The 23,255-nt window shown below is 36.1% G+C and overlaps 1 protein-coding gene across 1 annotated transcript in view; it reads left to right on the top strand.

Annotated features, from left to right (window-relative positions):
* The window catches only part of LOC142594812 (connector enhancer of kinase suppressor of ras 2-like), a 209,725-nt gene that overhangs the window by 182,320 nt on the left and 4,150 nt on the right, over positions 1 to 23,255 (top strand). The window contains exons 17-20 of the mRNA XM_075720442.1: positions 2,150 to 2,198; positions 3,619 to 3,794; positions 5,288 to 5,361; positions 12,248 to 12,319. Of these exons, the coding sequence (XP_075576557.1) occupies positions 2,150 to 2,198; positions 3,619 to 3,794; positions 5,288 to 5,361; positions 12,248 to 12,319 (371 nt within the window). The remainder of the gene's footprint in view (positions 1 to 2,149; positions 2,199 to 3,618; positions 3,795 to 5,287; positions 5,362 to 12,247; positions 12,320 to 23,255) is intronic.

The following is a 23,255-nucleotide window of genomic DNA, read 5'->3' as shown; positions in this document are numbered from 1 at the left end:
TTTGTCTTCTCCAGTGCTCAAAACAAAGAGATAAATTTGCAGTTATCAAGTAAATGGAGAATATGTACTGTCTCGTGGTGATGCAATGCATATACACTTACAGAGCTTGCCACCTGTCAGAATTACAATGTTTTTGTGAAGCATTCGTATACTGTGACTGACTGGGAGAACAGTCTGAGATAAATAGAACACAGAAAGCTGGTGTTCTCTGAGCCAGCTCTCTTGGGAGTCAAGAATTGCTGATTTCCGCAAGTCACTAGAAAATATTCATGCTGTTTGACACTGTAAACTGGCTAAATTGGGGTTACAAATAGGTCTGTGCATGTGCAAAGCAACTCCCTCCTCCTCCACTTTTATTTAAAAGAAAACTTTGCCTCTCCAATAGTTGCAGTCCTATTTTCAGCCGTTGCTTTTCTATAGTGCTTAAGCTGTAATCCTTCGTTATCTTAAATACTAATTTAAATAATTTTTTATTTTAATTATAATCCTCAGTTACTTTAAATTTTAATATTGTGACATTTAAACACTTACTTAATATGTTGTACCACAGCTGTTAATAAGGACTTTCATAGCACGTGTTTGCTTTTTGACCGCATGATGAGGAGCTGCGGTAAGATAGGGTAAGCAGTCAGATGGTCTGTGGGAGAAGGTAATTATCTGTAATCATACCACTAGCTAAAGTAGCACGGAGATACGCCCATCAGTGACTGAGGTGCCCTTCTTCTAGGCCCTCCACTGAGCTGACTGTTATCTGTCACAAAGGAAAAATCAAGAAAATTAAAAAGATGGCCCTTTCTATGCTACCCTTTGCCTGGATCTGCTCGTTTATCACGCTATGAATGTCTGCTGGTTTTTCTACTGGTAATGGCAGCATCAGTTACCAATCAGGCAGCTACTTCGTCATGTTGACCCGTAATTTTTCCCCTAGCATTTATATATTTGAGGTAAATCCTTACCATCTTTTGAGTAGTGTCCCTGTTTTTAAAAGGTTTAAGTAATTAAATGCTTTAAGGTTTTTCTTAAGAATCTGTAATGATTTTATAATGCAGCCTCAAAAGAAAGAATTTATTTTTTTCTCCTCTGTCCTGGTTTCAGCTGGGATAGAGTTCATTTTCTTCCTAGTAGCTGGCATGGTGCTGTGGTTTGGATTTAGGGTGAGAATAATGCTGATAACTCACTGATGGTTTAGTTGTTGCTAAGCAGTGCTGACACTAGGCAAGGACTTTTCAGCTTCCCATGCTCTGCCAGGGGCACAAGAAGCTGGGAGGGGGCACAGCCAAACCGTGCCAAAGGGCTGTTCCATGCCATACAACATCACTCCCAGTATAGAAACTGGGGGGAGCTGGCCGGGGCGCAGCGATCGCTGCTCGGGGCTGGGCTGGGCATCAGTCAGCGAGTGGTGAGCAATTGCATTGGGCATCACTTGCTTTGTATATTCTTTTATCTTTTTTATTATTTTTCTCTTCCTCTGCTGTCCTATTAAACCGCCTTTATCTCAACCCACGGGTTTTGCTTTTTTTTTTCCCCAATTCTCTCCCCCCTCCCACTGTGGGGAGAGTGAGTGAGCAGCTGTGCGGTGCTTAGCTGCCGACTGGAGTTAAACCACGACATCCTCAGAGTTATTCTGTCAACCTACCAACCTAACAAACTTAGCTGTTTCCTGTGGTTGGAAATAATTCAAGAATGTGACTTCGACATGTCATTGAACACATGACTTTACACATTAACTATATAATGTTTGTGGTGGATGTATCTTTTTGAATGAATATTTATATAACTATCTCCTGTATATTTACAACAAACTTCAAATATCATTCATTTTATTGTCATTCATATGAGTTTATAACTTTAGTTTTCAAATTAATGCAGAAGCATTCATGCAAAGAGTCCTTAATGATTTGATTGCAATTGTAATTAATAACTGAAAAAAAATTGGATTTTAATTTGCAGATTTTAGCACTGTGTGTTGTTTTCGTTATGAAGTTTATAACAGTACTGAGAGGAAAAACTACAAAAACAAGATCCTATGATAACATATCCTATGATAGCTAACCCGAAGATAACCATGTAGATGGTAGTGGATGCCAACTGTTTCATGTTACTACTATTACCTGTATTGGTTTTTCATAATTTTTTTTCTTCCTTACAGTCATTCCATTACGCTTCCCTCAGGGTAAAAAGCAGAAAATGGTCAAAAGGTAACTTGTCCGTGTTAACATTTTGAAACTAGAAAATGAGTCATCTTCTCTGATAATAAATGATCTGGATCAAATGCCAAATTTCAACTTAATTCAAATATTTCTAAATTTGATAGTCAACACCAAAGTAAAATACCAAATTTAAATACCAAATAAATGTGTTATAAGGTATAATATTGCTAGACGCGGTGGTAAAATTTCCACTGCCTTAAGTAGAAGAAAGGTAGTAGCTGTATATTTTGCCATTTCCTTCTGCTCTATTTCTTTATCTATTCATGGCCTATTTGAGACTGTTAAAACAATGAATGTATGAAAAATAGTTACAGCATAATGAATTCGTATGACATTATATGGCCGGTGAGTGCGCTCTATTCTGTTTGTTGGTTTAGTCTCCTTTCTATGAAAATTTTCCTTTTATTGTACTATACTTTTTTAATACTTCTAAACCTGAGCAGGCCACAACACAGTATCTTATTCTAGAAAGAACAACATGTTAGGAACTTGGTTGGGGAATGTTGCAGAACAAAAGACCGTCTTCTGATGTTATCTGAATTTCTTCACTGTTTCACAGCTGTAGGACAAATGTCATTCTTGTAGCAATATAAACTTGATTTTTTCACAGAAAAATGTCTAATATTTTAAGGACATTTCCTACAGAGTCTTTTTCGGGAAAAATAATACCATAATTTTTCAGGAAAAATAATACCATAATTGAGAAAAAAAAATGTTCTTATTGCTATTTACAAGGCACACTAACATTTTAAGCCTTTCAATTAGGATGTATTGAAATCACAACGACAAAAAAAACTTTTCCAGTGCTATGCCTTTAAACAGGATGCAGTAAAGTTAAAATATTGTTGTTCAGTTAAATTTGGGATAGAAGAAATGTAAGCATGTGCATTTTTATGGAAGTGGTTGATCTTTCTTTTTGATTGACTATAAATACTGACTATAAAAATTGAGTTAAAAAATTCCCACAATTTGACAGGCCTTCTATTGCTAAAAGTAGTAACGGAAGATATCTGGAAGAAATAGCGTTTACATCTGTATACAGATTATGTCATACTCCGAGTTTCAGACTGAGGGCTGAATGAATACAGTTTTACTTTGGAATGCTGATGCCCATCTTAATCAGATAAAAATGCAGCCCTAAGAGGAATGAACCCTCTAGAGACTAAATAAACCATTACATAAACCAGGCCCTTTTTATTTTATATTCAGGCTGAAACCAAAATTGCAGAGCATTGTCGAATTTGGAAACTGTTCATTCAGTCTCCTCTCCCTGAAACTGGAGAGGATTTGGCTTGAAGGATTTTGAATTGAATCATCATTAAAAATTAGTGGTGTGTTTTTACTGAGAAGAAAAGTTCTTTCACTCTTTCGTTCTGTGAGATGTCTCACACTATTGTCACGTTCTCAGGGAGCTCTCTAACGAGTGGGAGCAGAAGACGGATTTCCTGCAAAGACTTGGGGCATGGAGATTGTGAAGGCTGGCTATGGAAGAAAAAGGATGCCAAAGGTTATTTCACACAGAAATGGAAAAAGTACTGGTTTATTCTGAAGGATTCATCCTTGTACTGGTATACAAACCAGAATGTAAGTATACTCTATGTTTGGAGAAAGCCAAAATGAAACCTTAAGCTTTATAATTCTTTTGAATAAAGTCTATTTTTACTATATGGTAGGATACGTTAGTGAACTGCCACTTTAATTGCCAGGTCTGGGTCGCTCTAGCTGGAAATATTTCAATTGAAATTATGTTTTACCGTCTCCAAAGTCCATGTCCCAGCTTAATAAAATAGCAGATGTTCATGGCACTCTTAAAGAAATGAATACGTCAGTAGTTAATACTTTTCCACAGATATTATTTATTTGGACTAACACAGTGTTCACACGCAGTTCTCCCTAGTTTCAGTTGTGTGCGGAGATGCATGCGGTGTAACCATTCATGTTAGTTAAGCATTACATGAAGCAGATGTGAAAATCTGAATTTGTAGATCTCTTTATCTGAAAATTATTCTTATATAGATGTTCCTCTTGCTTTTTGCTGAATTAGTCTGGAGCTTGCAGTTTCTCATGTGTAAAACGCTGTTCTTGGCAAAATGTTATTTAAAACCACTGGGCCTACGCTTGTGCAATCTGCATATATGCAGGAAAAAATAATGGAGGGGAGAAGCCAAAAATCGTTAGACTGCTATTCTTCCACTTGTAGGCACTGAGGCTCAGTGCCTGATCTGAACTGTCTCCATACAGCCTGCTTTGGTTACTGATGTTTTAGTACCTATTTTCCATTTTCTTCAAGAGGACAATTTTACTAGCATAATTATCCTCAGTTTTAGTATTTTCTTGTCAGCCCAAAACAGTATTGTTTCAGGCTGTGGATGATGAAGGCCTTCAGGTTTTGTGTTGTGCATTTTGTTTGTTTGACATTGTTACATGCAAGGTGGTAGTCATTATGTGTCCCACTGATTTTCAGTCTGTTGTTTACAGCCAAGCCATAATTCACAGTACACTTGCTAATACTTTTCAAAAATCTGACTGGTGTTAATATGTCTCCTTGCTTTTCCTGGTAAATTACTTCAAAAGAAGCAAAAAGTGACAGGAGATACTTTCTAGTTATTACTTTTCCATTTAATCACTGGTGAGCTCGCTGTAGGAACCTCCTCGGTTATTATTAGCAGGGCAGATGGTCTGCACAATTGTGACTTTAAAAAGAGGCATCCACAAAACAGTTTTAAAATGTAGAGTATATGATGAAGAACTGAGAATTCTTCTCTGTAGTTATTGATGTCTTGAATGCTATTTTAGGTGCTGTATTTGGTGCTGAAACGTTTTCTGTAATCTTCAGCAGAGGGAATTAGGATGATTGCAGCTCCTTTAAGAAATTGTCAGTTTAGTTACTTCGTAGAAGTTGTTGACATTGTATGATGAACTAAATATATTTTTAAAATAAAAACATTATGGGGAATACATGTTCAGTATTTCAATTGATTGGATGCTTGTTCTTAGTGCAAGACCCAAACGGCTAGTGCTCACTTCTCTCTTCTTTATGTTGTTCTTCACCATCACTTTCTCTTCTCTTTTGGTAGGATGAAAAGGCAGAAGGATTCATTAGTTTACCTGAGTTCAGGATAGATAGAGCAATTGAATGCAGAAGAAAACAGTAAGTAATGTGTCAATTGTGTTTATAAATCAAAGGATCGCTCTTGGAAGTATACTATATATAGTACTGAAAATTTGCAAAGCCCAAAGAAGGAAGTTACACAGAAAACCTCAAAATCTGTAAATAATACATAATTGATCCAGTTAAGCTTTAGTGTTTCTCTTTATTATAAAAGATACAACTTAATTCCATAATTCCATAAACTGTCTTACAAAGAATTGGCTAACTCTTTGGTCAGCTTTCCAGACAGCCCAGTTATAACTTCAGTTAAGTAAGTAAAGGAAAAAAAAAGAAAATTAATATGTTAGCCAAGAGAGAAAACTTTCTTAGGTTCAGTATGGTCATCTTGGTAAGAATCAACAGTGCAAGAAACAATTACCATAGGAAATACCATTAAAACTATCATAGCAAGGGATGGTGAATATTATCTCCATTTTCTCCTTTATGAAGGAAGCTTACATACCCAATATTGTGTTTTTCTCAACTGCTAAAATATTTAGGTTCCATATGCAAAATGAACATTGTGTTATTGCTTATGTGCATATTGCTACTACTGCATTATGCTCCCAGTAAAAACCATATGCTAAGCTTTGCAACACTTAAGGCATATTTAATAACAGACGCTCATTGGAAATTGTTTGCAAGCAGTCTTGGGACTGGAATTCTTAGTTGTCAAACAGCAAGTTTAACAGAACAATTCTAATGCTTTGAGACCAGCGCTTTGCCGGTATCTCCTGAACTATTTGCATGTGTCTTCTGCATGCTGCACCTGGATTTTTAAAACTTGCAGCCATGAGGAGCTACATAGAATAGCATTCAAGATACACTCTTACTAAAGCCTTCCTAGTTATAACTAAGCATCCTGAATTTTTGTTGTGCTTTTCCGATGGCTAAACGCAGTTCTGGTCTGAGGAATACAAGTCCTACAACTATGAACATGTGTCCAATAAAAATACTGAAGATATGAGTTACAATAGAGACTGCTCATCAGAAAATCAAACCTCTTCAATTGCTTGTTCTTGTCTGGAGGTATTATTACTGTCTGTCTGAGAATTAGAAGTACTTCTATTACTCCTTTCAGCTGACGGTATCACTACAGAAATTAAACATGAACGGAGCACTATGAATTCTTCAGAGGAATGAGTAGATATTAATAATGATATGGAACAAGAATACAGGAGAAATAATAACCTTTTGTTGGAATATAAAACACTTAACAAATTTCAGTGAATTAACCAAGATCAAACAGCAGGTCATTGTGCACAGCCAGAAATAGCTTCCAGAGCTTTGCTCGAAGCATTAGAACACGTTTCCTCAGAACACTTCTTGGAGAACAATTTCTGAAGGGTATATGCACAGGAAAAACTCCGATTAACTAAAACTTTGCACACTACTGAAAACTGAGTACCTTCAGGCTCTGAATCCTTTCAAAAAATGTAGGCCCAGGGGTAAAAGTATAATGAAGACGTTAACAGCATTCCCTTTGTTCGCTGAGCTGAATTGCCCTTTGGTTTCTTCCTTTGTGCACTGTCATTTGTGTATTTCCCCCATCATACAAACTATTTTCTTGCCTCCTTTTCAGAGAGCTAGTGAAAGAGAAATTTTACAGGATCAGTTCTCGCTTCTTTCCACTTCAGGATAACTTTTTCATTTAATAGTGGGGTTTTGGTAGGTGCTGGAATGTAACCTAAAATTCACTGCAAGCTTGAATTCTGAAAATGTAAATCTGGTTGCGTTCTTACTCACTTTTATACGATTGAGTCCATTTTAACATTATTGCAAAAGCTAGCAAGGCAGTTACTTTGACAGTTAATAAGGACAGGGGAAAGAAACCTAGTTCTTTCCTTTTTTTTTTTTTTTTTTTTTTTTTCCTTTCTGGTAGGTTCATTTGTTTTTAAATTAAAATTGCCTGAAAAGTACACTTAGTATCTTAGTGCATAAAGAAGTCCAGCTGAAATCAGTGTTAGTTTTCTTCCAGCCAGCTCAAAAGTAAACTAAGAACATTTTAGGACTCAGCTTGGATTTCCCCTCAAATTTCTGTTATTTTCAGAGCCATCAATGTGAAAAGTTCAAACCTTATTGAACAAAAGAATTTGAAGTCTTACTAGAATAATTAATAGATTTGTCTTTTCCACTGTTCTGTCGGATGGAGAATGCTGTTTTATAGAATGACTGTTACTGATGTCCATAGTATACATTGAATGCAGTAGCCCTAAGAAAGCTTTCACAAGAATATATAGTAATTGAATGCATTATTCTGTGTGGTTTGATGATTTGCCTCACTAATGCATTTAATGAAGGTACCCTGATTATTATACGAATCATGGCATTATCTCAGGCTGGTTTAGCTCTCCAGGCTATATTTGGATGCAGAATGACCTTGTCCCTGTGAGAGGAGGTTTCTTGCGTTGACACTGAAAAACTTTCCACTGCTTTTAGACAACACTTGCATCTTTGCGATTAAAAATGATCACACTATATTAGAAATCTTAGTTATTTAAGTTTGTGTGATGTTGCATGACATGAACATCATGTCATTTTTAAAGACGCTGATAATTATAATGCCCCATGATGAAGCTGATCCACAAGACTAATGGAACTGCGTATTTAATTAATTATTGTTAACTAGTGCTTTGCCTGCAGTTTCAAAAATCTCTACCTAGTGAAAATTTTCATTGCATAATTAATGAAATTTTGGTCTTAAATTTATGAGACCATATGCCATACTGTTGGCACTTCATATTGAAACTGTGCAATCAGAATTCCATATAAATGTCATTGACATAGTATAGGTAGACATGAAGTATATCTTATACCTTTATTACTTCTTCTGAAATGAACTTGACAGTCTTGGTAGACAGCAAACCAAACTTGAGGCACCTGCGGGCCCCCACAGGAAAGAAGGCTAACAGCTTCCTGGGCGCAGCCAGCAGCTGAAGGAACTGATTATTCCCTTTTACTTGGTACTCATTACACCGCATCTAGATTATTGCATCCAGTTTTGGGCCCTCCAAAACAAGCCAAAGGTAAAAAATATAGGTATCATTCCTCTGCATTATTCATATTTGTCTATAGATCTAGAATTATTTCCCTGGGGACTTTTCTGCAGTTCTTAATGCTAGTGTACCTAAATGCTTCTCTAATAATAATCTTTGTGACACTTCCTGGAGATGAAGATGGATTTCTTGTCACATTTTGCAGCCCAGGAACAGAACTGCAAAACGTTTACGTCAAAAGCTTCCACAGAATTGGGATCTCCATTTCATAACAATAAAGATCTGTTTTCTTCAGAGTACGTAAATATATAACAGTACAGTACATTATTGCAGCTGTAAGTGCTCTCCATTTCAGTAAATTATCAGAGTATCAGGCAAAAAGATATTAAGGACCATTCATGTAGTAACCAATTAAGTCTGTTTGCTGTGACTTAACACATGAGAACTCCTTTGTATAAGCAGGAAGACCTGCAGCATTTAACTTACTTATCCTTGAAAAAATTCTTGCTCTCTGCATTTTATGACACATTCACAAATTCCATAACAACTGCACCAGAAGTCCTGTGGAAAGTAGCCTTCTCTGTTGCGTAGTCCTGATTCACCTCTCCAGCAAGTCCACGCTGTGCCTTAATTGAGGTAGGGTTCCTGTGAGAATGTAATATTCAAATACTTAATCATAGATTGTATCACACTACAAGAGCATAGTGGAGCCAAATTTAAGTTGTTTATCACACTAACTCTGACATATTTGAAACCCCAATATTGGCATTTTAATGCTTTTATGTATGCAAATTTCCTGTCTAGGAAAATAACCCTATTTACAAGCAGAAACTCCATCATGTGATATTCTAACAGGATTAATCAAGAGGATTAGGATCTTTAGATCCACCACATAATCCTCTCCAATTCAAGTCAATACTTAAATCTCAGAACTGGAAGATGGTTGGGCAAATGGAACATAGATGCTGCAGAGTTCAGACCAGCGGAAAACAGAGTGCTGACATCGCAGCAAAAAATAAACCTGTGACAATAGCACATCATGCTTAAATAGTATAACAATGCAGGAGTATTTGTTTAGTAATGACTTTCTATTTTGAGTATTAAAAATTAAGTTCTGTAAGGAACTTCCATAAGGAGGTATAGTATTTGTTAATTACACAGTAATTATCAATGTGTAATGTAGCACTCTGATATGTGTGTGTGCATAAAGACATATACGACGCTGTTTCACATTTCTTATTCGCAGACAGATATCATCTATTCTGCTAGAGCAGTTGGAGTTGCTGCTAGTCAGCTGGCATAAGAGGAGAAAAAAGTTCCTCATTAAGAAGTAGGAGACTAAGAGTGATAAGAATATTTGACACTAAAATCGTTATACTAATCAGGTAAAAGAAATCATAAATTTGATCTGAGTATACTTAAACCTATATTTATATAATGAGCAAAATCTCTTGCGTCCAAATCTTAAAATTCAGTATGTATAATTAACAAGCATATGCCATCTAGTGGACATCAGAAAAGTTTCCTCCCTCTCCGGGATTTCTCACGTACTCGCTATTTTCATTTAGCAAAATACAAGTAGCTAGGGAGATGAGGATCTGCAGTTGAAATTATCAATGTTCAGATGCCAAAACAATACTTAAATACCTCTCAAGTCTCTTTTATGGGATTAAGATGTCTTATGATGACCCCCTGTGCAAAAGGTAAACTTACCCTTAATATACTTCTAGTCTCATGAAAAAGGAAACTGCGCATAAATACAACTCTGCTGTTATCTCATTCTTCTGTAGAACTTTTGTTAGGAAAGCCTGTTACTGTACACATCTGTCTTAATAATATACATAAGAAAATCAGTGTGTCCAAGTGAAGCTTCTTCAGCTTTCATTTTTGTCTCTGAAAACTGCAATAAATCATAGTACTTAATAACACACTCATCCGCATTTAAGCTATTAATAGTAGAAATGTTGCATCACAGGTTTTTCATAATGCCATGTGTAATGATTGCTAATCTAATTCTTACATCTGGTAATTACCATATAAATGTCAGTATTTTAACGTAAATGTTATGAATGATAGTGTGGGGGTTTTTAACATTTGCCAACTAATCAAAATAATAGTCTTTAATGCTCTGAGTTTGTGGTTTCCTTGACAGCAATACTCCTTTTAATTATACCCACACAAAAAAATTGTAAAAAATATGATTTTTATTCTTAGCAGTTTTCAAATAACTGCTCAACTGGGAGAGAGCTTAGGGATTATACCACATAAAAGCATTAATAAAAGACATTTTTATGTGAACTATAATCATCCATACTGTAAAATTTTGAGCTTGATTATTATCTCATGCGTGTAGTCTGAATAGACTACAATGCAACGTAGTGCTGTCTGCATGTAGCCAGTCTAAAGTGGGAACCAGCCCTTGTCTCATGAAATCAGTAACATAGAATTGAATTACACTGGCCAAGCGGCTGGTGATGGAATTGACATTTGAGGAAGGAGAAAGAATATCAGCAAGGCACGGAGCAAGGTCAGTCTTACAGCTACCTTTGGTCATGCAACTTCAGTTGCAACATTCGGTACCTCAGGTCAGCGTAGCCAGGAATATAGGATATTATACTAGGAGTCTTGTACTAGTTACGCAAGTAAAATAGTACAGACTTTTAAAATTAAGTTACACCTGTTGTGATATGCTTTTGGAACTATTCCAGTGACTTCTGACTTTACTTGCACTTTTCAAAGAACTTCACTCTATGAATTAACATTTGCATAAATTTAAAGTCACCAAAGCTGAAAAAAAACCAAACCCAATGCACAACTATGACTTCTTGAATCAAAAGCTATCTGTGAGAACAGACTGTGCAATAAAAAAATAGTGAAAAACATCAAACTGACCATGAACTATAATGTAAAAATAAATATAAGGTTTAAGTCTAAATATTGGCAACTCTGTTACTTGCTAGGTGGCAGATGAGGAAACATTACCTATTAATGGCTCGCAGTGATGGCAGAAAAAATACAGAAAAGATTAGTAGGTTAAGATGAAAATTACCTGGGATATGTTTGGTTTTAGGGAAACTTGACAAAGCAATTGCTGGAATTAGAAGTGACTACTTAAGGAGTTAAGACTATTTAAGGAACTTCTTCATTACTGTCTAATTCCAAACAAAGCAAACCTGCCACTAGAACTTTCCATATGCTTCTCTTAAGCTCAAATTGAATGAAAATTATAATTAGGGATTTAAAAAATATTGTATTAAATTTAGGAAACATTAATTTATTTAAGCTTATTCTAGAGATCTTACGGTCTTACAACTAAGTAAAGAGAATTTGAAAGTGCTGTATTTTTAATGTCGTCTCCAGTGGAATGCAATTAGGGGATGGTTATTCATCTTTGTATATCTGCAGAATCAGAATTACAATAAAGATATAAGACAGTTATGACACACAAGTTGGCAGCCCTCTATTTCTGTGAGTAGGACACAGACCACAGTCATCTAAATATATGAGAAGAGGTGGAGTGATCAAACTCTTACTCCTTTAGAGATCTTTGGAATACAACTAATAGGTATTTAAATATACTCAATAATATTTTCAAATTCACCCAAGAAGTTTTTAGATGTATAACATCACTGGTTATTGAAAGGATTTACATTTCTAAGTCATTCAAGGGAAATTTTTGCAAAGTAACTAGTTAGGTTCACAAATGCAGATGTAATCAGATCAGTAGGAATCCATCTATAGGTTTATCCAGCAAGATCCAGACTGAAGATTCAAATGCCTATGAAACCTGTAACATGCCGAAGAATCACAGAGCAGGTCAGTCTTGCATATTTGTAGGCAAACTGCTTGAAAGAAAAGGTATTTTTTTATTCTTTGTTCTTATTTTATAGTGCCTTCAAAGCGTGCCACCCCAAAATAAAGAGCTTCTACTTTGCAACAGACTGCCTTGAAGAAATGAATAGGTAGGTTGTGTTTCCTCTTTATCATGGTATGTTCTTTATCATTGTACTCCAACAATTGAAAATAATATTTCATCTCATATCGAAATATACTCCTGGATCATGATGTAATGCTGATTGATAGTGTTCTCAGTACTTAGTCCTCCATTAATTTTAGTACATACGTTACATTGTGGGGCTCAATTTTTTGCTGAAATGTTCTGTCATGCCACATGTCACTATTCTGCAAAGGTGTGTTAGGAAAGTTAGTTGTGTTGGTCTCATCTAGGTTCATAGAATTTTTGTTTGTTAATGGGCATAAAGTTTATCACACTTCTCATTTTTCATTGATCAAGGCTAGAAATATTAATGTGGGATAACTGTTTCTGGTATATAAAAACAATGCATACACACATTTTAAAGTTAGCTCTACTGACAATCCACAGTAATGTGACATGACCTAAAACCAGAGAAAAGGAATTTGAAATAACTTTTTTAACAGGAATGGGATTGAACTAATGAGATGCATTTATTTTTCATGCCAGAATTTGGAGGGGGGGGAATAAATAAAAACCACCACCCCCCCTCAAGAAAATAAACCCAATGACAACAAAAAAACAGTAGTAATTAATTTTATTCATCACATCACTGTCCCAACAAGTAACAGAGGCTAGCAAAGTTCAGTTGTTGGCATTGCTCTGTGTTTTTAAGTGTCCTTGGATGTGCTGGGAGCGCACTCAAAACTTCACTGGACAAGGGCCCTGAACAACCCGGTCCAACATTAAAGTTGGCCATGCTGTGGGTGGGTGTGGGAACAGACGACCTCCTGATGTGTCTTCTGTGCTGAATTACTCTGTGCTCCTCTTGTGTGATTCAGTGATGAAGGCAGAGGTTAGATGAAGGTGGGGAGGTACCTTTGATCCTCAAATGCAGAGTCAAATGTTCTACCTCCTCCTGTTACTCCAGTAATTTGTCTATTCCCAGCTGAGGTAAAAAGCAAGGACACATGGGCCAACGTTACCATAGTTTGAAGCCTTAAATCTTTCCTGGTGTAGACTGCTGAAACTTTTGAGATCTAGTTCTTTCTGTTCGCAGACTTACAAAGACACAACTACCTCAGGATACAGCTGGACTTTTTTCTTTGGAATACTAATGTCTAAAGATGATTTTTAAATTGAACGTTTATATTCTGTGGCTTACATGGCCCTTCAAGAAATACCGTATTGATGCATAAGAGTGGCTGTATTAAAACAGTCCAGGCCAGTTCATCATCCACTGATGATGATGAGGTTCCGTTCTCAGAAGTAACTCGCTGTGGCTAGGTGCTGGTTTTAAGATATAAATTTGCTGAAAAATATTTTTTAACAATGTTCCATTGTTCAGTTATGTAATGTGACTGAGATTTGTTTGCTCCAAAACTGACGTGAGGATCTTCTGCTCTTTTTAGCTATGCATGGTTTCTCCCTTGATTTTAGCTACTTTGATAGCTATGATTTGTTGAAGTGCCATTGATCATATCTTTCTATTATACCATAAAATATTCTGACTCAAGGAAAACCAGAAAGTCTTGACATACAGTCAATAAACTGCTCTTACAATATTCATTGATTTTTCTACACTGGGGAGGCAACAAAGCTGTCTTTATGACAGTTTACAGCCTTCATGGAGAGTAACAGTTGGAAAGGTGCCAGGATGTATTTTCATATCATACTGCCAGGTTAGTTTGGAATTTATGAGAGCCTTTTTCCTGAATTTTAGGGTCTGCTTCCCATGAGAAAAGAGAAAGGGTGAGCTTCCTCTTGAAGTATTTTTCACAGTATTTTTCCTTCAGAAATGCTGTTCCTGTAGAGTAATTGTAATTCACTCCCCAGCCCAAATGATGGATTACTATGCTGCCTCTGTAATATCCCTGGGCATCCCCTGCAGCCTTTACATGCTTCCTGGAATTCCTTCTCCCAGATATCCTGTGTGATGAAAAATGCACTTAAAATACTAATTTCACAAATCTCTGTCTTCCCAGCAAATTGCTAACCATGTAATCTGAGGAAATAGGGCACATACTCTGCATGCTATCTCACACTCCTGCTGTCACCACAAAATTTAAGTGGATTTTCTATGCTGACGGAAGGGTAAACCTTTCATGCTGAAAAGTAAAGGAGTTCTAATATGGAGAGGAACATAGCATTTCTTTACTATGTGGGGAAAGTATACCCTTTCTTCAACTGCATTTACCACCAGCTTTTGTTTTAACAGCTGTTTTTACAGTTTCTTACTTCAGATTCACTGTTTAATATTTTTTTTCCGCTCCAGAATATTTTAATCTGCCTTTAACACTGCATTGCAGTTGAAAGAATTGCGTACCAAGGGGTAGTAATTGATTTGTATGTAGCAGATAGAGTTACTCTGTTGCAGCTGAATTTTGCCTGCTGTGTTGCATGGTGCAGACAGACTTCATTTTGCAAAATTAATGCTCATGCTGTTTTGTCAGGTCGTACATGAGCATAGTTGTGTTCTTAGAAATGAATTAATAATGAAATTGATGAGCTCATCTTTTGCTTGCCACGGTCACGGGGTACTCCAAGCTTGTTAAAGGCCTTATTTCCCAGAAGCGCTTCATCTATTACCATACCGTGCATAACCTGTTTATGGCTTTAATACTCCGAAGGAAATTAGCATTGAATTTTAACATTCAGTTGTTTTACAATATCTATTTTAACATACAGTTGTTTTACAATATCTACTTTATTTAAAACTTTCATGCGATTGAAGTAGGCAGTGCGGTGCATTTACAACCTCCTCATGGACTCCAAATATCAAATGTAAAAAACTTCCTATTTTAGGCTGAATAATTTGATCACATTTCACTTGAATAACTGGGTTAACTTTGCAATTTTAATAACCCCCAAAAATCTTTTGCATTCATTCAAAAAATATAACAAATATCTGCTACTGACCGAAACAGAATGATGATAGATTTGGGTAGGGGTCACTCCCAATATTTTCTGAGTAAAGACCTGAAAGATTCTAACACAGTATTTCTCTCAAAAAGAAACTGTTTAAAAATTGAAGTAGTCTGAATTAAATCTCTATTGATTATAAGCAAATTTCAGGGTGCATATCCTCTGTATTTTTATGTATGGAATATAACCAAGCAAGCTACTCAAGGCTTTCCCTAAATCATGCTGTTTATTACTAAAGTTCATTCAGCTGTCTTCCTTAAATTTTGGGCATGTTAGTCTCCTTGACAGATCTTGGCCAAATCAGATCGTGGGCCAGTATTAATGCATCTTTTACAGTTTTAATTTACTTTCACACTTCACTTACAAATAAGCTAACACCTAAGAAAAGATCTTGGCAACTACAAATCTGACATACGCCCCTATTAGACATTGCCCCTCGTAAGCAAGAGCTCCTGGAGAGGTGAGCAGGAGAGTAATCGTGTCAGACCTGTCTGTCCTAACTTAACAGTTCTTTAACAGATAGAGCTGAGTACGTTATTAAACAGCTCTTACTCCCCAGTCCCTTACCCGATGAAAAGCAAGGAGACAATTCTGCAGAACATGAAAGGTACCTTTCAAATAGAAATCCCTGAAATGGAGATTCCCAATGGTGTTGTAAGTAAACATAAACAGCAGGTTTTCGCCTTCTTCCTTTATGTTCCTATAAACTTGTTTCAAATCTGGGAAAAATAGTCCGTGCCCAAGGCCACTTCTATCCTCTAATTTATTGTTCTCACATAAAAGCTCAGAAGTTGCAGCGCAAGTAAAACAATTTTCTGATCAGAATCAGCTGCAGGCCCCAGAGACTGGATGAAACCATGATGCATATGGGAGTGAACAGTGCAATCGCAGAGCTACAGTGCTCTGTCTGCGGAGAATCCTACACCAGGAAGTAATAGTACAGAGCTGTAATTCTTCAAAATCTCCTTTTTTTGGCTAGCCACCTAACGCCTCCTTTCTACGATTTATGGACTGCTTGCCGTAGACTTGTGAACTACCATTTCCCCTTTAATACCATTTGAGAACCACTGGCTTACAGCATTACACTAAAGGAGTTCCAAGGAGTTTACAATACACAATTGCAATTACCCAATACGCAATCCAAATTAGCATTCAGGTGTAAATTTATCCCTAATGCACAGGAGTTAGGATTTGCATTGGCTTTCTCTACTAGTTTAAATTACAAAATTAACTTAATCAAATTCTGCTGCGAATAATACCATTGTGAATGGGTATAGTCCTTCTGGGAGTCAGAGTTCAACTGCATTTAAAATAGCAGATTTTCCGATTACAGCGCTGTACCTCTCCGTGATGAATGAACGTGCATTACAGTCACATATTGTGATGTTCTACTGGAGATGCTAAGTGAACACTGCAAAATCTGAAGTTTTTAGTAATAGAAATAAGCAATACACATAATTAAATAAGTCGGGCATTTAACAGTATTGTTTGGCTCATTTGATCTGATTTCTTTAAGAGTACATGGAAGTAGAATTACATAATTTCACAATAAATCATCCCACCTCTTTAAAAAAAAAAATTCCCCTCTAAAACCCAAAAAACCCTACCCACACCTTTTCAGGCCATACTAAACTCAGTTCTCTTGCTCATAGAGAATGTTTCATTTCTCCAAAGCTTTATTTTGGGCCAATCATTGGGTGAAAGCTAGGGTAAAAGCTTGAATAACTGAGTAGAATTACAGCATGCATTAAATGTTAAGAAATCCCGGCTTGGATTCACTTTTACAGCTTTTCATCCCTTACCTGTACTTTCGTACGAATGGTAGAAAGACTATCTGGAGAACATGATGTGGTTGCACATGATAAAGCGTATATAATGTCACAGTCAGCGTAGGAAGCAGTAGGTGCATGCAGCAGCTAAGTGCTGGCCTTTAAGTGGATGCCCAGAAAGTTTGGTGAATTATCCAGTGTGATATGGTAAATCCAGTAGAACAAGGTTACAGTGGGGTTAAATCCCGCAGCCACGTTTGACTAATGAAGCAAATATCTTATTGTCATCTTAATAGATTCCTTTAAGTATTGGCTTGAAACTCCAAGCTTGACATAACAATGACTATTCTTTTTTGATTTGCCTGAGTGGTGTTAGTGCCGCCACAAACGTGTTTGAAAATTGGCAAGAGAATTTCCAGTTGAGTGAGTTTTTGTGACTGTTTTGGTAGATTTCCTTAGGGTTTATTATTGGTTTTATCTGAAATTATAGTCTACCATAAAGTTGTTGTGTGCACATTCCCTGTGATACACAACTATATTTATACAGGAAGATGCTATTTCATTTGTTACCAGAAGGGTAATTTATTTGCTACAGAAGTAGTGAACTCTTTTTCCCAGTGGATGATAGACAAAAAAAACCCCCCACAAACCAGACTTCTGACTACAAAGGCATAGTTGTGTGTTTGGTTGACAGTGTGAAGTTAAAAAAAAAAAAGTATATTCCATTAAGTGCATGAAGTAGATGCACATGCAAAGAGGGCGTAAATTACCGTGGTTCACTTGTCAACTCTTAAGCTGTCTGGGGATTTTTTCATGTTTTTCCAGCCTGACAAATCTAAGACGACAGTGCATGAAACAAGATCAACAGTCATGTCAAATTATCAAATCGGAGAGTACTTACAGTTCATCCCATGAATGATTTTACTTAAGAAATTCCAGCAACTGTGACAAATAAAATAGTAGAAACACAGGCTGCTGAGAGTTGATATATTTGGAGAGATGAGCTCATTGAGAAGACTCTGCTCAGTGTTATATTTCACTGTGAGACATCAGTTAGGTTTTTGGGCTTCTTTTGTGTTGAGGAAAATCAAGGCATCATTTTAGCCATACCTATTACAGGAACCTTTATTCTGTTAAATGAATATATATCACCTGTATAACCTTAGAAAATAGTGAAAATAATGTACCTTAGGAACCAAAACTGGAAGCATATTGATTTTTTAGGTGTCCAGTAAGAAAGACTGGACAGGAAGAAGCCAGCATAACAAGTACAAAATCAATTTTAAAATGTAATTCTGTATTGCAAAGAATTTTACAGTGAATTCTGGAATCCAATTATTACTGTTGTAAAAAAATATAATACAAAGGTTTTAATCGGAAAATAAATATAAATTGCACTGAGTAAATCCTATGTATGAAATAAATGGTTCAAGGGAATCTATATTTTAATAGACTTAAAGATAACTTGATTTCCACTTTGGTTCTGTTTTTTTCCTTTTAACCAAATAATCCCAAGTGTAGATGCTGTCTCAAAAGGGAAGAAAGAGATATTCCTGCACTGAAACATTTGTAATACAAACCTGAGATGACATGCAAGTATAATTGATAAAAAGATGCAAGAAAGATAGGAGAAATATAACTGTTTGTTTGTTCTATCCTTTAATGCCTTGATGTTTCATTGGTTTCATTTTTAAGGGAGCATTTAACAGAAAGAAAGAGTGAAAGTGGATAGACTCTTTCTTGAATTTACACCTTTTCAGGATATATGATCCTTTATTTACTTTTTCACTTGAATTAAATAGTTTCTTCTATATACCAGCCACCTTGTATATGAAAAAAGTGTATCCAGCATTGAGAATATTAACAAATAAAACTTATTTGAACCACAGAAACTCGCTATTTCCTGAGCTGTTCTCCACAGATTTATGGAACAGTTTTAGCTATAACCCTAAAAATAACAGCCTTGCACCTCTTCTGTAAAAAAAAAAAAAAGGCTACCCTCTTGCCTTTTGTTTTTATTCTCCTACACTGAACATAATCATTCTCTCAAATGCATTATAACTGAGATTGTCCAAGTTGTTTTGTTTTTTTTCACTTGTGCTATTTTACTCTGGACCGTAGAAAGGAATAGCCAAGTGGGTGAAGTGTGATGCCACTATGAAAACTGTCGTTGCCTCTGGTCCCAGAACCTCACACTGGCCTTGGACTGGCTCATCACCACACTAGGCAGGAGTAATTTATAACAGCCAGTAAACAGAAACTTACTGCATTTGTACAATGAGTAATGGCATATTCTTTTTTTTAATATAGTGTGTTAGGACATTGAAGCTATACGAAATTGTTTCCCCGGTTGTTGGTCCACTTTAACGTTTTCCAGTGTTTTTATTAAATGATCAATAAAAGAATGTGCTCCTGACTCCTGACAATTCAGGGCATTTCAAGCATGACTCACTCTTCAGTATTAAAGTTTGGATTATTGTCACAGCTACTTAGTTCATCACTGCCCTCAGTGCCTTCGTAATCATCACTTTCCAGGCCTGGGGGTAGAATCAGACTCTCAGAAGAGGCCCTGGGCTGCAATCCCCTGGTACTAACCAGAATTATCTCAGTAAATTTAACTTAACTTCCTACCATGCAGCTCTATTTTATCCCAAAGCACTGACAACAGTGCCTGTTTGCAATCAACAAAATTAATTAAAGCCAAGTCTGATTTATTTAGAATTTAAACCATTGAGACAATGTACAAAACTTACTTATGTATTTAGATGACTTTACTTGAGGCTTACTTTTCCCTGCATTTGGTTCACTAAGGTACAGGCCATAAAAGATAATTAATACACTTCTCAGTCCCTTGTAAGTTGTTACAATATGCCTCAGTAAGATAGATATTAGATCTTGTGGAGATGTACAATATTGAAGGCAAAATGTTGTAGCAAACTACCCTTGGGATATTTAGTACAGCTCCACATCACCACAACTAATTTCTACCTAGAATGCAAACCCTGTGGTTCCCTGAGTGGCCTAGACGCAAACTTAGTGAAACGTGCTGTTTAAGTTGTTTAATTATCAAAAGAAAAGAGTTCTTGAAGTTATCGGAGGGAAGAGGAGTCCAGCTTCCTGCCTCAGGGGGCCAAGAGGTACAGAGATGTACATGTAAGGTTGCTATGCATGTACCTGCCAGGATATCTCATGTCTTTTTGTGACCACATGAAGTTCAAAGAGCTATTAGGGGTACAGCTATATAAACCAAAATAGACAAACTATCTCCTTGGGTTTTTTCACTATAGCTGCTTGTCAGGCGTAGCACGTACTCTTGCATTGCATGACCTTCAATGAAACGTGCGGTCATCCATCCCTTAGAGAGTCCAGTTCTGACACACGGTCCCATTGCCTTCCTGAAGCCTGACATTTGCCTGCAAGGCATTCAGTGCAGAGTTCGGAACCAAATGGCTGAGTTTCCAAGCTTTCCACAGAGAACTTTTTATAAACTTGACTGCCTGTTTTCTTAAAAATGAAAGTGGTTTGCTCATCAAGTAAATTCATCAACTTTACACAGCGTTCCTTTTGAACTGAGTTTGCATTTCCTTGGGGGGAAAAAAAAAAAAGTTAACTGTAAGAAAAGGATCTGTAATCTCAGCAGTTCTGTAAATCGTGATTAACCTCAAAAATATTCAGCCATGCAGTTTTTAAAAACACAAAACCTAAAATTGAGATTCTTCATCTTTTGTCAGAAGAGATTTTATCATTATAAACCACTGAATGTCATCAGATAACCCTTTTTGTTGTCTTGACAAAGAGCTAACTCTACGTTGTGGTAAATGAGGTAAGAAAGTACTTGTAACTATAAATGGGATCTTCTTGCCCTTCAGAAGAGAAAAATGTGAGCAGTCTTAGAGAAGGAAGATTGCCTTCTGCTAGTGCCAGATTTGGACATTGAGGCCATACAAGTAAAGTGGATGCTCTGTGCATGCCAAGAATATCCGTGTTCTCTTGAAGGTTAATATTAACTCTTTGACTGTTATCTATATATGCTTCCAAGATTTGAAACCCTCAAATTAACAGTGAGCAACAAGATAAATTTGGCGAGAAATTTAAGACAATATAAATTTCCACGCGCTGACCACCAAATTGCTGAGACTGTTTTAACTTTGAAAATGGTAATGAGTCCTTATTTATCATTGGTGCTTAAGCAGAACCATAGTTGAAGGGGCTGAGGCATTCTGCTTAATTGCCAAAGGCCTATGTTAAAGTAGGACTACAACTATTTTGCTCCAATGCTAATGAGTTTAGAAATTCAGGAACAACTGTTGAAAAAATAGTAAATACAAATGCTTAATAATGAGCAAGGGTATGATGTCATTCAATTACTGCAATAAAGAAGATGCCTTTCAAGAGAAGCAAATGTCAAGTGATCAGCATGCCGTTTGTTGAATGAAATTATGCCGGTGAGCACTGTAGAAAAGCTTTTCTGTAAACCTGTTAATCTATTTGCAATTTACTTCCTTCACGATAAAGACGAGTTGTTGACATGCTGATACAAATAATGTCTCTGTAAGCAGTCCTAACCCTGCAGTTGGTATTTGTGAAAACTAATCATAATTTCCATTTTTATTTCCAATTTGCTCACTTTGGTTTTAATACTGAAAGGCAAAGCAATATCATTGTACAATTCTTTATATTTTCATAGTTTTGCAAGTAAATTAAACCCTGTAACAATTCCCTGTGAGTAAGAAGTAAATGTTGTCGTCCCCTTTGGATATTTATGAAAGCCATAAGATAATGTAGAATGATTTGCTGAAGGCCATACAATGAGTCAGGGTTATATCCAATACTACAGATTAAGATCGTTGCTCTGAGCAACCGCAGAGTGTTTCTTAGGCCAGGAGATCAATATGTGCTGAACCATGTGCTATTTTTAGCAGAGAGTTCACTTGTCCTTCATTTTCTGCCTCCTTGCTGTGTATACCGTCTTCCATATACTATGCTATTAGACCAATAATACATTCACATATGTCCTTAGAAGCTTTTTTCCTGTTCTACTACAAGCGGGAAAGAATTACACTGAATAGTTTTCTTCTTTTAATCTGCAAAAAACTTGTCCTTATGATATAGTACATATTGTTTACTAATGTCTTTCTTGAAGTCTTTGAAAGATGGTTTTGTCATGATATGATTCATTAACCAAGAACATAATTATTAACAAGTTTTATGTTGCAATGTTAAAAAAGAAGAGAGCTGCTTCTAGAAAACACTTATGTGCAATATACTAGGAGATTAATGACAAAGTAAATAATTCAGTCACTGAGTAAGGGAATACTTAAGAATGCATCCCAATCATTACAGATGTCTATTAATATGGCTTTTTTCTTCCGTTATATTTCCTTGTTGTGAAAATAAGATGATTCTTGATTTTCCAGTTGTTGAATATTAAGAAGTGACTTTCCTCTCTATGTGTTAATGTCCTTTTCTCCTGTCTTTCAATTATATACCGTATAAACATCCAGTAATCTTATATAAAGAAAACTCTAAAGGTATTTTCCTCAAAATAAACTACGATATTTTCCAAATGAAACAAAGAATCTTATTTTTGATCAAACTAATTAATTTGGGGACAAAGAAAGAAACCAGAACTTCCAATGTGAAATGCAAACATGGAAGTACTTCCAGTTTACCAAGTCTTGTTTTACAAACCTAAGATTCTGTATTTAAAAAAATCAAAGGAAAATAATGTTGATACAGCAGCTCTACAGGCCTAAACATTTGTATCACCAGCATCGTGAATGTCGACTAGCCACTAACTAGTGGAATACTGTCATAGTCTGGTTTAGCTTTTTGAGTACACAAATTTAATACAGCTTATTTCCTAATACAAGTTTTCATACAATAATTATCATAATTCTGTTTTATTTTATAGTATGTTGGCAATTCAGGCGAGTTCTTGAAATTAATAGAAGCAGCAATCAGAATAAATGCAATATGCTCCTTTCCACAATGTCTCTGGAAACCATTCCACACAAGTACTTTGCAGATGCAGCTTGGAGAGGATTTGGTTCTGCTTAAGGTGGAGACAGAGCTGGAGATGCTCTGTTCTACACAGACTATTCCAAAATTTTCATTTAGTCATTGCTAAAGTTAGCATGTTAGTATGTATGCTTCATGTTTTCTTGATGACATAACGAAGATTGATGTCAAGATTCTTCAGTTTTCTAGGCAGCAGAATAAAATGCAATG

Source organism: Pelecanus crispus, chromosome 13, assembly GCF_030463565.1.
Source record: "Pelecanus crispus isolate bPelCri1 chromosome 13, bPelCri1.pri, whole genome shotgun sequence".
Lineage (NCBI taxonomy): Eukaryota > Metazoa > Chordata > Aves > Pelecaniformes > Pelecanidae > Pelecanus > Pelecanus crispus.
Note: the sequence above shows the minus strand (reverse complement) of the source record. Positions and strands in the feature narration are given on the sequence as shown.